General features: G+C 44.1%; 1 protein-coding gene and 1 pseudogene across 3 annotated transcripts; both read left to right on the top strand.

The window, feature by feature from the left end:
- Window positions 1–1174: 1174 nt before the first annotated feature.
- LOC132591599 (E3 ubiquitin-protein ligase TRIM39-like) lies at window positions 1175–11098 on the top strand. 3 transcript variants are annotated; one of them, XM_060270853.1, is made up of 8 exons: window positions 1175–2224; window positions 2586–2675; window positions 4473–4655; window positions 5302–5324; window positions 6523–6629; window positions 7524–7592; window positions 8421–8462; window positions 9060–11098. In XM_060270853.1, exons 1-8 carry the CDS (start codon window positions 1781–1783, stop codon window positions 9578–9580), a joined length of 1479 nt encoding a protein of 492 aa, XP_060126836.1. In that variant the 5' UTR covers window positions 1175–1780; the 3' UTR covers window positions 9581–11098. The 3 variants fall into 3 exon arrangements, with proteins under 3 accessions (XP_060126836.1, XP_060126834.1, XP_060126835.1); XM_060270851.1 differs by having other exon boundaries at window positions 1177–2224; window positions 8421–8477; XM_060270852.1 differs by having other exon boundaries at window positions 1178–2224; window positions 7527–7592; window positions 8421–8477.
- A 2102-nt stretch (window positions 11099–13200) lies between these two features.
- Window positions 13201–13311, top strand: LOC118081617 (U2 spliceosomal RNA; annotated as a pseudogene).
- Window positions 13312–13579: the final 268 nt, after the last annotated feature.

The raw sequence follows: 13579 nt of genomic DNA, 5'->3' as shown, positions 1-13579 counted from the left end.
TGGGATACTGCTAGTGGAATACCATATATTTTTCAGGTTGGCTACTCAAAGTTCCTGTCACTTTTTATTGTTTTGATTGAATATTTAATGTATTTTATTTTCAATGTACTATATTACACACCATCCTAATCTGCACGAGCAGAAGATTCCAGCAGTTGTAGCTGTTCTCACCAAGGATGGACTTTGGCGCCCTGAGTGAGGACAAAATTTGGTACCAGCCCCCTAAATTTGCACAATAATTCCATATTACTATATTGCACCCCCTCAACTTAGTGTCCTGTGCGGGGGAACATCTCGCACCCCCTAATTTGGGCACTGGTCTGTGTACCCGTTTGGGACAATGAAGACTAGCAGCATGGGAGGACTTTGGTAATCTGGCACCTTGAGCAGGGCCAAAATTATTAAGAGTTTTAGTGCCAGGAATAACATACACCTGGACACAGCAGAGTTCGCGCAAGTTTTCCGGAAGCTTCTGGCTGTAGTGCAATGAGTAGACGTCTGGACGCAGGATAACTATATACAGGATTTATTGAACAAACTGTATCCAGAAATTGCTATGTACAAAACGTCATAAAGTAAATGAAATAAAACAAATCCTTTCTTCTCTGTCCCTCTCTCACACAACCACCTGTTACAGTTTTTCTCCACACTATACTCACTCACTCACATAACACCACACAGAGCTTTTAGGAACTCCTTATCCAATCACAAGAGTTGTTACTAAGGCTCTTGTTACCATGCACAGAGAGAGAGCAGATATTGGCTTTCTGCCCAAAGTTAATTGTCTGAAGTGGAGAGCTGCCTTTTTGCACGTAGGCACTTTGATATCTCTAACAAAAAATTGGTCTCAATTACAGTGGTACCTCGGGTTAAGAACTTAATTCGTTCTGGAAGTCCGTTCTTAACCTGAAACTGTTCTTAACCTGAGGTACCACTTTAGCTAATGGGGCCTTACGACGACGCCATGCGATTTCTGTTCTCATCCTGAAGCAAAGTTCTTAACCCGAGGTACTATTTCTGAGTTAGCAGAGTCTGTAACCTGAGGTACCACCGTATTCCTTATCACAATTTTGTGCCTCCTCAGGAACCACCAAGCAACCCTAAATCTGGCACTGACAGAATTGATGCTTTTGAATGATGGTGCTGGAGGAGACTCTTTTCCAGGGAGTCTTCTCATCTCCTGATGTGGCCAAAATATTGGAGCCTCAGCTTTAGGATCTGTCCTTCCAGTGAGCACTCAGGGCTGTTTTCCTTCAGAATGGATAAGTAAGTTTGATCTTCTTGCAGTCCATGGGACTCTAGAGAGTCTCCTCCAACACCATAATTCAAAAGCATCAATTCTTTGGCGATCAGCCTTCTTTCAGTCATTGGTTTATAGTGTATTTTTATGCCGCCTTTAAGGGAAAAGCAAGATGCAAAAGTAAGAAAGACAAGTGGTGCAATCAAAGCGCGATTAAGCACTATCATCAGGCATATCTTCATGGGTGTGAGTCATTTCCTGAAAAGTTCATTACTCTGTTTTCTGTCCCCTCGCGGCACGCGCCACGCCCCCTTCAGACCGATTGGCGTCTTGCTCGTCTCCGTGTTGTGCTGCGTCCACGCTTTCGCTTTCGCCCGTGTCCTCCTTTCCGTTCCTCCTCGGTTTGCAGGGATCCAGGCTGCGAAGACAGTAGGGATCCTCCGTCTTTGGACCCCAAATTTACCTCTGCCGCTGCGGGGCGGGACTCTCTTTCTCCCGCGTTGACCAGACCGCGCATTTTGCGCGCAAGGAGGCACACCCATGGCCGCCGCCGGAGACCCCTCCATAACTCTCCAGGACGAAGTGACTTGCTCCATCTGCTTGGATTACTTCCGCGACCCGGTGATGATCATCGACTGCGGGCACAGCTTTTGCCGAGCCTGCATCTCCCAGTGCCCGGAGGGGCCGGGCCGCGACCTCTCCTCTTGCCCCCAGTGCAGGATAGCTTTTCCCCGGGGCAACCTCCGGCCCAACAGGCACTTGGCGAATATGGCCGAAGCGATACAGCGCCTCCGCCTGCAGTGCCTAAGCCTAGCCGAAGGGGAGCCCAAGAAGGAAGCGCCGAAGTTGTGCGGGAAGCACTACGAAGCCCTCCGGCTCTTCTGCCAAGAGGACCGCGCCTTCATCTGCCTGGTCTGCAGGGAATCCCGGGCGCACAAAGCGCACGCCACCCTCCCCATCGACGAGGCTGCCCAGGATGCTAAGGTAAGCGAAATCGCCCTTCGTTTGGAGAGAATTTGGAGCACGAAGGGGTTGGGGAAAGGGTGACCCTCCTGATCAGGCATAGGCAAACTCGGCGCTCCAGATGTTTTGGGACTACAACTCCCATCATACCTAGCTAACAGGACCATTGGTCAGGGATGATGGGAATTGTAGTCCCAAAGGATCTGGAGGGCCGGGTTTGCTTATGTCTGCTCCAGATAATGCTGGTCTTCAGGTGCCACCATCCCCAGGATTTTATTTACAGTTTTACTTGTATACTACTATGAGAGCTCTTAGTGAAAGAGTGGTTTCTAAATCTTTTAATAAATGGTATAAGCGCTGAATGCCTTTTTTTTCCTTTTAGGATCAGCTCCAAAGTTGCCTAACAACCTTGAAGAAGGAGAGAGATGAAATTTTGAAGAGGATTGAAGGGTGCAGTGAGAGAGAAATGAAGGTAGGCAGGCTCCTGGTTTGCCATCCACTGAACGTAGCTGCCTCCTTTTTGTGCTCAGTTAATTTTATTGTACACAGGTTGTACATTGACAATAAAGGTAGTATTATTATTCTGGACTGCAGCTCTCTCAGGCTGGTTAGAGGAGTTGTTCTTGTTATTTAAATGTATATATCGATCTTCATCTGAGACTCACAGGGAGTTGTCATCCCAAACATGTGGAGCGCATCAAGTTCCGGAGCCCTGAATATCTGTGTGTGCTCTCATCGGACTAAAATGACTAAAATAACCTGTGTATATTCATATACAATGCTATACATTGTACGACTAAGGGAAACTCAAGAATGTTCAAGGTTATATGGGCATGGATGCATGGGACTAACAACAAATCACAGCTAAATGCAGATAGGTCCGTACAAAATAAGCTGAAGTGTATCAAGGCACCTACAAAACGCTTTCGTAACATTTAAGATATAGAGATGGATGAACACAGGATTTCAGAAGTGAATATGGTTACATTATAGATTTCTGGAGCAAAATGCATAGCTAAAGACCTTTCGCTGGTGGGGGTGCCAACTTGAATAAAACATTGGAGGGGGGACAGGTAAGCCTCGCCCTGCATAATTGATCACATGACGCAGTGCACACACACCCATTTGAATGCAATGCCCATCAACTTTGGGGTGGGGATAGCCCCCTGAAATACAGTCATACCTTGGTTTAAGTATGCCTTGGTTTGAGTATTTTCAGTTTAAGTACTCCACGGACCTGTCTGGAACGGATTAATCCACTTTCCATTACTTTCAATTGGAAAGTTCGCTTCAGGTTAAGTATGCATCAGGTTAAGTACGGACTGCCGGAACCAAATACACTCATACCTCGGGTTATGTATGCTTCAGGTTGAGTACTCCACGGACCGTCTGGAACGGATTAATCCACTTTCCATTACTTTCAGTGGGAAAGTTCGCTTCAGGTTAAGTACGCTTCAGGTTACAGACTTCCTATGTAACCTGTACAGACTTCCGGAAGCAATTGTGTTGTAAACCGAGGTACCACTGTACTTTCTTGGGGGGTGAAAACCCCTAGGAGTTGACACCTCCTATGTATTGTGTTTTTAATATTCGATTGGGAGCCGGCCAGAGTGTCTAGGGAAACACAGCCAGATGGGTGGGATATAAATAAATTATTATTATTATTACTAGTCTTCTTATTTTTCTTCTTCTTCTTTGGCGATCACTCATATCCGAGTAATATTGTCTTCCATAAACACGGTTTTAACAATGGGTCCGTAAGTGAATATGGAGGCCAATTCTGGATCCACACGTCCTTCCACTTTTTACCTTTATTATTTTTACCCTTGTTACCTTTATTACCTTTACCTTTATTATTACTAGTATAGCTTAACTGAAGGTATCAGATAAGATAGTGGGACAACCTTGGAAAAATGTGGATTGAAAAACAGGAGGAAGTAATGTTCTTCTCCAGGTCAGTAATAGCAAACAAGTGGGCGAAAGGCTATTGCCAGGAGACTAATGGGGGGTTTGGGAATGAATCAGAAAGCTGGCCTTGGGATGCAGATGCCTTTGGGAAGGCGCCCCCCCCCCAAAAGCACTGGGGGAAAATGTCCACCCTACTGACCTTTGCACTAGGTTACACCTCCTACTTGTTATGGTGGAGTGAATAAGCCCTGGTGAAACTAAGCACAACTGGCTCTTTCCCCCCCGTTTGTGCCTTTTTCCCTGGAGATGGAATCACAACAGCACACTGAATTTGGTCTCTCTTGTCCTCTGCTCTTTGCAGAATCGTGTGGGAAGCATCAGGGATCAAGTTGCGGGAAACTGGGAACTGCTACTTGCGTGTGCAGAGATCATGGAGTCAATCGACAAAATAGCCAGTGAATTCTCAGAGCGCAGCTCTCATCTCGCCAAACTGATTAAAGAGGTAGAGGAGAAGTGCCTGAAGTCTGCCTTTGAACTCCTGCAGGTAAGATTGCACTAGTAGATGTGAAAGCCCAGGGAAATTAGGGGTGGACGGACATTCCTCTCCCGAAGCCTTTTTTGTTGTTGTTCCCCTCCCCAACAAACAAACAAAAAATGGGGAAAAATTTTTAAAAAATTGTTGGACTATGACATGTGAAAATGGTACAACAGATTTGTTTCAGTCCAGCTGAACCTTCATTTTTTTTAGAAGTCCATGATAAATTTGATGGCAAATACGAAGAAGCAGAAACTGATGGCGAAAATGCAACACAGAGAGAGAGAGAGAGAGAGAGAGAGAGAGAGAGACTTTCGTGTTTTTGAATCTTGTTCTCTTCCCCTCACCCCCCTTTTTGACACTGGAGGAGCCATAGGGTGGTAGTCCGTGCTAAATCCAACTCAGAGTAGACCCACTGGAGCTCATGAACATGGTCAACTTGTTCGTTAATTTCAATGGGTCTTCTCTCGGTAGACGATTTGAATACAACCTATAATATTGCTCTTCTTTTTTTACTATAGTGTTGATGGTCTGTCCTGTTTTCATCTTGAAAGGAAAGTGGGCTGGAAATGTGCAAAATGCATTAAGAGTTAGTACTTAATGAACTGTAATAAACTTTGAAAAGTGGGGCTGATTGGTTTATCTTTTCACCCAGGATATGGATCCCTTGCTGAGCAGGTAAGCCCGTTTACAGAATCGTAGAATTGTAGAGTTGGTAAGGATCCACCCCCTGCAATGCAGGAATATGCAGCTGTGTCATATGGGGATTGAACCTGCAATCTTGGGAGTATCAGCACCGTGCTCTAACCCAGGGGTCAGCAACCTTTTTCAGCCATCCACCATCCCTCAAACCATGTGGTGGGCCAGACTATATTTTTGGGGGGGGGGGATGAACGAATTCCTATACCCCACAAATAACCCAGAGATGCATTTTAAATAAAAGGACACATTCTACTCATGTAAAAACATGCTGATTCCCAGGCTGCCCACGGGCCAGATTGAGAAGGCGACTGGGCCGCATCCAGCCCACGGGCCTTAGCTTGCCTACCCCTGCTCTAACCAACTGAGCTATTTTGCAAGATTGGGGCAGTCCTGCCATTAGGCAGATTAAGGCCGCCATCTCGGGCAGCTGATTATGCCAGGTTTGTCCAAAGTCCATTTTGGGGGCCTAATTCGACCCCCGTGGCAGTATATGTCCTGGGGCAAAATCCTTAAAAAAGCTCAGCAACCTCAATCCTAAAAAAGCCCTTGTATGATGATTTAATGAGGTTTAATTGCCTCATTAAGGCTTTGCCGAATCATTACAAAAGTCCAGTGCGCTTCCTTATCTGCACAGCTCTGTTTGTATTGGCAAAACAATGCAGTCCTCTTTCTTTTGCAGTGTGAAGGTGTGTAGACATGCAGGAGCAAGCACACTGATAAATCAGAACAAGACAGCTTCTTCTTCTAAGCTAAAGTCTTTATTTACAAGCATAAATCACCTTCCCGGGACTGCAGCATTCCATGGCTGCCCCGGTTGAAAAACGAAACCAACAACAGTATACAGAGAACAAAGACAGATTCCCGGATGTAGGAACTCCCCCTTGCTCCCTCCTCCCAGCCCCAGGCATCATAGCAGAGCTGTTAACCCTCCAGCAGCTCTTATACTTGGGTTCAGTACCAGGTTTCCAAGTACCTTGGCGGGGGGAATTGTTTAAAAAAGCTCAACAACTTTAATCTTTGGTCGGCCTTCAGCAAATCTGGCCCTCTTTGAAAAAAGTTTGGGCACCCCTAGATTATGCCATGAAAGTGAAGCAATTGCTAGTTCATTCAACAGGAAAGGAATCGGGGAGCAATACAGGGCAATGCTTTATTTTAAGTCATATGTTCTTTCCAGATGCAACATAGAAATATCTGGGAAACCCAAAGCTGATCTGAATAAGAAAGTTGAGTTGCTTAATGAAAAACTACAGCTGGTGCAGACCAAGTTGCGTCAGCTTTCAGGTAACAGATTATGTTTTACCTAGGATAATAATAATCACATAAGTCAGTCAAGCTCAAAAGGGACACTACAGAGTTATATATATGGGAATCCCCATTGTGCATATCAATATTGGCAGTTCACAAAGCCAGGTCTTGATCTGTGTCTGTGTTTAACCCTCAAGTAATTAGAGCAGATCCGTATAAAAAGTCTGTAGAGTTATTCGGAGTAGTGAGTCACAATAACAAAGACAGCTTAACCAAAGCTACTACTCAGTATTGGGAGACTCGGACTTTCTTTCCGAGACTGCTTTCCCTCATAGGGAACGAAGCAGTAAATATTAAACAAGTATCCCCTTAACTCCCAGCATGACCAGCTAAAATCTTACCTGCACGATTGGGACCGCGGTTAAATATTGCAGCTTTTCTGGTTTTCTCCCTCCAAAAATGAAGAGCATTCACACACACCGGTATATACAGTAGTGAACTCTTTTAACATATATGGTATCTGAAACTTTGTCTGAGTTTCACCTTCCACCTTTCTCTCCCCAGAACATCCAAAACTGGCCAGTCCGATGGGAGAGAAAGGCTGTTTTGGGACTACAATTCCCATCATCCCTAACCACTGGTCCTGTTAGCTAGGGATGATGGGAGTTGTAGTCCCAAAACATCTGGAGGGCCGAGTTTGGGGATGCCTGGTCTAGAACCTTCCGTGGGATATGAAAGCCAGGCCCCAGTGGCTGGCATGGTTGGGCACTGCTTCTGAGCAGCAGGTGCCTGCTTTCAGACGGAGGGAAATTGGGAGAGGCAGCCTGCCAGGCCTTTTGTTTGGCCTCATGTGCATGTTGAGACGTGCGTGTTAGACTGATATTAACTGATCAGAGAGGAATGGGGTGACTGTTGTGTTTTTGAATCCAGCAGGTGTGCCACAGCAGCTCAATCAGCACAGATATACTTCTGATTTTCACTATCCAGTATGTGACGCAGGTAAAAAATGGGAGAGCATGGGGATAAATATTTGGGTGGCCAGTGGTTAATGGGAATCTAGCAACTTCCGGAAGGCTCCAGGTGTCCCATCCCTGAGTTCCAAGCTATTCAACAAAATGAGACTGTCCCCTCGCTTGGCCCATCCCTTGACAAACTGCCTGCTTTGCTACTACCTTTGGGCAGTTAACCCAATGACCTGCATACGAGTAACGTACACTCTTGCCCTGAGCGTAACTCTTGTCCTCATTTATGTCTCCTCTTTTTCTTTTGCCAGAGCCTAGGGGTCTTTCCCTGACCGTTGATGATAGTTTTTGATGATAGGTTTGCAGGTCTAACAACACTGGGTCGTCAAATGGGGCGAATTAAACAAATGCATGCCATGCCTCTCCTGCCCCCTGGAAAGGAGGCAAAGAAACAACAGTTGTTCATCTGACAGTTAGCCTTAAGAACATGATTCATGCATTAGTCAATAATTATTGTGAATGATTCTTGTACAGCTCCGTATGCATCCAGAGCAGTACTTACCCTGAAGAGCCGAATCTGCGCATGCTCCCTGCGCGATTTGGCGCTTCTGCACACACACGTGACTTCATTCGGCGTGTCTGCACATGCTCGAATCGCTGAACCCGGGAGTAACACATTCAGTTACTTCCGGGTTCAGCGCGTACGTACCCCGTGTCGTACACAACCTGAAGCATACGTAACTAGAGGTATGACTGTAGTTTAATTAGCAACAAAATTTCATTGGTGCATGATTAAACAGGCTGCAGGGTCTCTTCTGTTAGCCTTACAGTGGACGTTTTACCCTATTCTCTTTTCTCCTCCTAGACTATGTTGATGCCAACACGGTGAAATCAAAATGGAAAAGAGGTAAATGGAAAAGAGGTAAGCTTCTAGTTCTGGAGAGCAAAAACAGGCCAGGGGTTGGGGAGTTCCAGCATTTGATGTCCTGACGTTTCTCTCTTGAGATAAAAGCTGCTGCAGGGGGAGATCCAACTGGACTGAGGCCCTGGCAGCAGTGCTGAGGGGCGGAGGAAGCAAGTTAGTCCCTGTGCTGTCACTCCAGTCTAAACCACCACCACCCCCCAGCAAGTAAATAGCTCAAGGGGGACTTAGATTGGAGAAAATGGTGTTGTGGAAAAGGTTACATTTCTAGCTCAAGGGCCACATTCTCTTCTAAACAGCCTTCCAAGGGCCACGTGCCATGGTGTGGGGGGCCAGAGGCAGAAGTGGGTGAATGTAAATTTCATCTTTGTTTCTGCACACACAGTCTCCAGCTTGCAACTCTCACCCTGTATCCTCGCCATGCAAATTTGATTGTATGAATTGGCCTACTTTGGTTGTGCATTCCTCTCCTCCTAAAGAATATGTGCAATTTGCGAGCACTACCTTACGGAAGTTACGGATTCTGTTAAGCGTTTGTCTTGTTTGCTGTGTTTTACCACTCTGCTTCCTGTTGTGTTTCAGAAAACGTGGTGTTTGATCCGGAAACAGCCCATCCCCGATATATTGTGTCTTCTGATGGAAAATCAGTATGGTGGGGAAAGGTCCGCCAGGACTACCCCTACAGTTCAATTAGGTTTGAATACGCCCGCTGTCTACTTGGAATGTGGGGATTCAGCTCAGGGAAACATTATTGGACGGTGGATGTTGAGGGTGTCAACCATTGGGCTGTGGGCGTAGCCAGAGAGTCTGTGGAGAGGGATAGAGAAATTAATTTTGAACCTGATGAAGGGATCTGGGCAGTGGGCTTTAGCCGCAATGATCAGTTCAAAGCTCTGACTTCACCACCTACCTATTTGGACCCAGAAGAGGGCCCAACACAAATCCAAGTTTCGTTGAACTACGAAGCAGGGACTGTGGCTTTTTATGATGCTGAAGATAAGACCCGCCTCTTTATTTTCGAGTCAATTGATTTTGAAGGGGAGGAAGTTTTCCCCTTTTTCCGGATTGTAGATCCATCAGTTTGCCTCCAGCTGTGCTACTAAAGCACATGGTCCTTGACCTGTGCTTTGCCTTTCCTGGGTCCTCAGACGAGTCCAAATGTTAGTTCCATAGAGCAGCGGATATCATTTCTGTGCACATTGTCTTTGGAAGTCTGCACAGGCTGCAGTTTCCATCCCAGGCTGCTGTCCCACATTCTCCTTCAACAAAGGACCAAGGTGTTTTGGGTTGACTCTGCAGATGATTGCTTTATAATTCAGTACAGCAAAGAAGCACTATAATATTGCAAATAATGTTCCTTTACTGTTGCACCCTCTTAGTGGTGCCAATGGGGGATTTCCTCCCAATGCAAATAGCAGCTTCAGAGGAGGGATTATACTCAGGACCAAAGCAAAGGAGGAAAGGGTTAAATCCCCCACCACCTTTTTTGGGATTCTAATACAGCAATCATTAGCTTCTCCTCTCAGCATTTTGCAGCTTTACAAACCTGCATTTTGAATGCTAAACAATATATTTTCTATTTTTGACCCTTAGTCTTCCCCTATATTAACTACTATTTGTTAGCGTAGAACTGTAGGATTTTACTTTTAATAAACCTGTTATTTGATGTAGCCATTGCAGTCTTTCAATCATTTCATTAATCTTTCAATAAAGTTTTTTTTTAAAAAAAAATCCTTTAACCTTTGTTTTGACCCAACTAATTTTTATGCTGCACTTCTGTTAGGATAATTTTAGTTTATTCTGTTGCTTTTCTTAAAAGATTCAAGGCAACCTAAAAGCTTTTTTTAAAGTACCATGCTGAACAAAAACGATACATACAGATGATAATGTTCATAGTGTAAGAATAATTTTTTTAAAAAAAAACCCACCACCCCAGCAAAATAACAAAACTAGGCTCACCAATTAACCAGGGCTATGTTTAAAACCATCCCCACCTTTCTCCTGAAATGCCTGTGAGTAAAGGAACACTTTAACATTGTGCAATGTTGGTGCCAATATTTTGTTTTAAGATACATGTGTTTAAGGTGGAGTATTGTTTGGGGTTAGCCTGTCTGTTTCCATCCCATGCTGCTGTCCCACATTCCCCTTCAACAAAGGACCAAGGTGTTTTGGTTTGACTGTGCAGATGATTGCTTTTTAATTCAGTACAGCAAAGAAGCACTGTAATATTACAAATAATGTTCCTTTAATTTTGCAACTCTTGGTGGTGCCAATGGGGGATTTCCTCCCAATGCAAATAGCTGCTTCAGAGGAGGGATTATACTTGGGACCAAAGCAAAGAAGGAAAGGGTTAAATCCCCCACCACCTTTTGTCATTCTAATAATCATCAGCTTCTTTCCTCACAGCATTTTGCAGTTTTAAAAACCTGCATGCTAAAGGCAAAGCCATATTTTGTCTGGTTTTGACCCTTAGCTTATATTAACTATACTGTTTATTAGCATGTAACTCCTCAGGTTTTTTTCTTTAGCTTTTTACATTTAATAAACCTGTGATTTGATGTTGCCATTGCAGTCTTTCAATCATTTCGTTAATCCGTCAATAAAGTTATTTAAAAAATTAACCTTTGTTATGACTCATTTAATTTTTATTTTGCGGTTCTGTTACGATATTTTTGGTTTATTCAATTGCTTTTTAAAGGTTAAAGGCGTCAAAAAAACTTTTTCTTTTTTTAAAAAGGAACCATACTGAACATTCATATTCATAGCATAAAAATTAACTTTAAAAAAACCACCACCCCAGAAAAATAACAACACCAGGCTAGCCAATTAACCAGGCCTATATTTAAAATCACCCCCTCACATCCCATGAAATGCCTGCAACTAAAGGAACTTGGCATTGTGGCAGAAAAATGACAATGTTGGTGCCAATATTTTGTTTTAAGATATATGTGTAAAAGGTGGGGTATGGTTAGGGGTTAGCACATGGTCCTGACCCCCCAGGTATTTTGTGTGAGGCTCCAATCTCCTGTCCCTCACCCCCTTTTAATAAATGTTTTATTATTTGAACATTGGGCAGTTGAGCATGCTGCTAAGTGCAACCCCAGTTAGACCCCTGCTGGAAATGGAGGGGTGATGGGATACTGCTAGTGGAATACCATATATTTCTCAGGTTGGCTACTCAAAGTTCCTGTCACTTTTTTATTGTTTTGATTGAATATTTAATGTATTTTATTTTCAATGTACTATATTACACACCATCTTAATCTGCACGAGCAGAAGATTCCAGGAGTTGTAGCTGTTCTCACCAAGGATGGACTTTGGCGCCCTGAGTGAGGACAAAATTTGGTACCAGCCCCCTAAATTTCCACAATAATTCCGTATTACTATTTTGCACCCCCTCAACTTGGTGTCCTGTGCGGGGGAACATCTCGCACCCCCTAATTTGGGCACTGGTCTGTGTACCCTTTGGGACAATGAAGACTAGCAGCATGGTAGGACTTTGGCAATCTGGTACCTTGAGCAGGACCAAAATTATTAGAGTTTTAGTGCCAGGAATAACATATACCTGGACACAGCAGAGCTCGCGCAGGTTTTCCGGACGCTTCTGGCTGTAGTGCAATGACTAGATGTCTGGACACAGGATAACTATATACAGGATTTATTGAACAAACTGTATCCAGAAATTGCTTTGTACAAAACATCATAAAGTAAATGAAATAAAACAAATCCTTTCCTCACTCACTGTACTCACTCACTCACTCACATAACACCACACAAGAGCTTATCTTTTAGGAACTCCTTATCCAATCACAGAGTTGTTACTAAGGCTCTTGTTACCATGCACAGAGAGAGCAAGCAGATACTGGCTTTCTGCCCAAAGTTAATTGTCTGAAGTGGAGAGCTGCCTTTTTGCACGTAGGCACTTTGATATCTCTAACAAAAAATTGGTGCCCCCCCATAGATCTCAATTACAGTGGTACCTCGGGTTAAGAACTTAATTCGTTCTGGAGGTCCGTTCTTAACCTGAAACTGTTCTTGACCTGAGGTACCACTTTAGCTAATGGGGCCTCACGCTGCCGTCGCGCGATTTCTGTTCTCATCCTGAAGCAAAGTTCTGAACCCGAGGTACTATTGCTGAGTTAGCAGAGTCTGTAACCTGAAGCATCTGTAACCTGAGGTACCACCGTATTCCTTATCACAATTTTGTGCCTCCTCAGGAACCACCAAACAACCCTAAATCTGGCACTGACAGAATTGATGCTTTTGAATGATGGTGCTGGAGGAGACTCTTTTCCAGGGAGTCTTCTCATCTCATGATGTGGCCAAAATATTGGAGCCTCAGCTTTAGGATCTGTCCTTCCAGTGAGCACTCAAGGCTGATTTCCTTCAGAATGGATAGGTTTGATCTTCTTGCAGTCCATGGGAGATGGGACTCTCGAGAGTCTCCTCCAACACCATAATTCAAAAGCATCAATTCTTTGGCGATCAGCCTTCTTTCAGTCATTGGTTTATATTTTTATGTACTGGTTTTATATTTTTATGTACGTGTTTGCCTTATACATTTATGAACATTTATTATATAACTAAGACCTTAAAAAGGCAAACACAGGTACCACTTCTTAAAATTTGGACACGGTTGGGTTCCCATCCCCACGTGCCAGAGTGTTGCCATGGCTGCTCAGCCTAAACCTACCAAACAGGGTTGTTGTGAGGGTTAAGGGGAGAAGCTTTTCTGCCTTTTGGCCAAGATCAAACTGGTATCTGTTCTTACCAGTTTAATAACTGGCATGTCCTCTGCTAAACAATAAATACAACCTTTGACCTGTCAAACTTTGGGTGGGCGGGTCATTGCTTTTAGTCATTACTATGCTATATTATTTTTTCGAGGTTTTATATTGCAAAATCTTCGGATGAAGGGTGGAGTAGAGTTTTAATAAATGCCGCCTTTAAGGGAAAAACGAGATGCAAAAGTAAGAAAGACAAGTGGTGCAATCAAAGCGCAAGTAAGCACTACCATCAGGCATACCTTCAAGGGTGTGAGTCATTTCCTGAAAAGTGCATTACAGTACAGTACTGTATTCTGTTTTCTGTCCCCTCGCGGC

The sequence above is a fragment of the Zootoca vivipara genome, chromosome 2 (assembly GCF_963506605.1).
Source record: "Zootoca vivipara chromosome 2, rZooViv1.1, whole genome shotgun sequence".
Taxonomy (NCBI): Eukaryota; Metazoa; Chordata; class Lepidosauria; order Squamata; family Lacertidae; genus Zootoca; species Zootoca vivipara.
The sequence above is the reverse complement of the archived record's forward strand: the minus strand, read 5'-3'. Positions and strand labels throughout refer to the sequence as shown.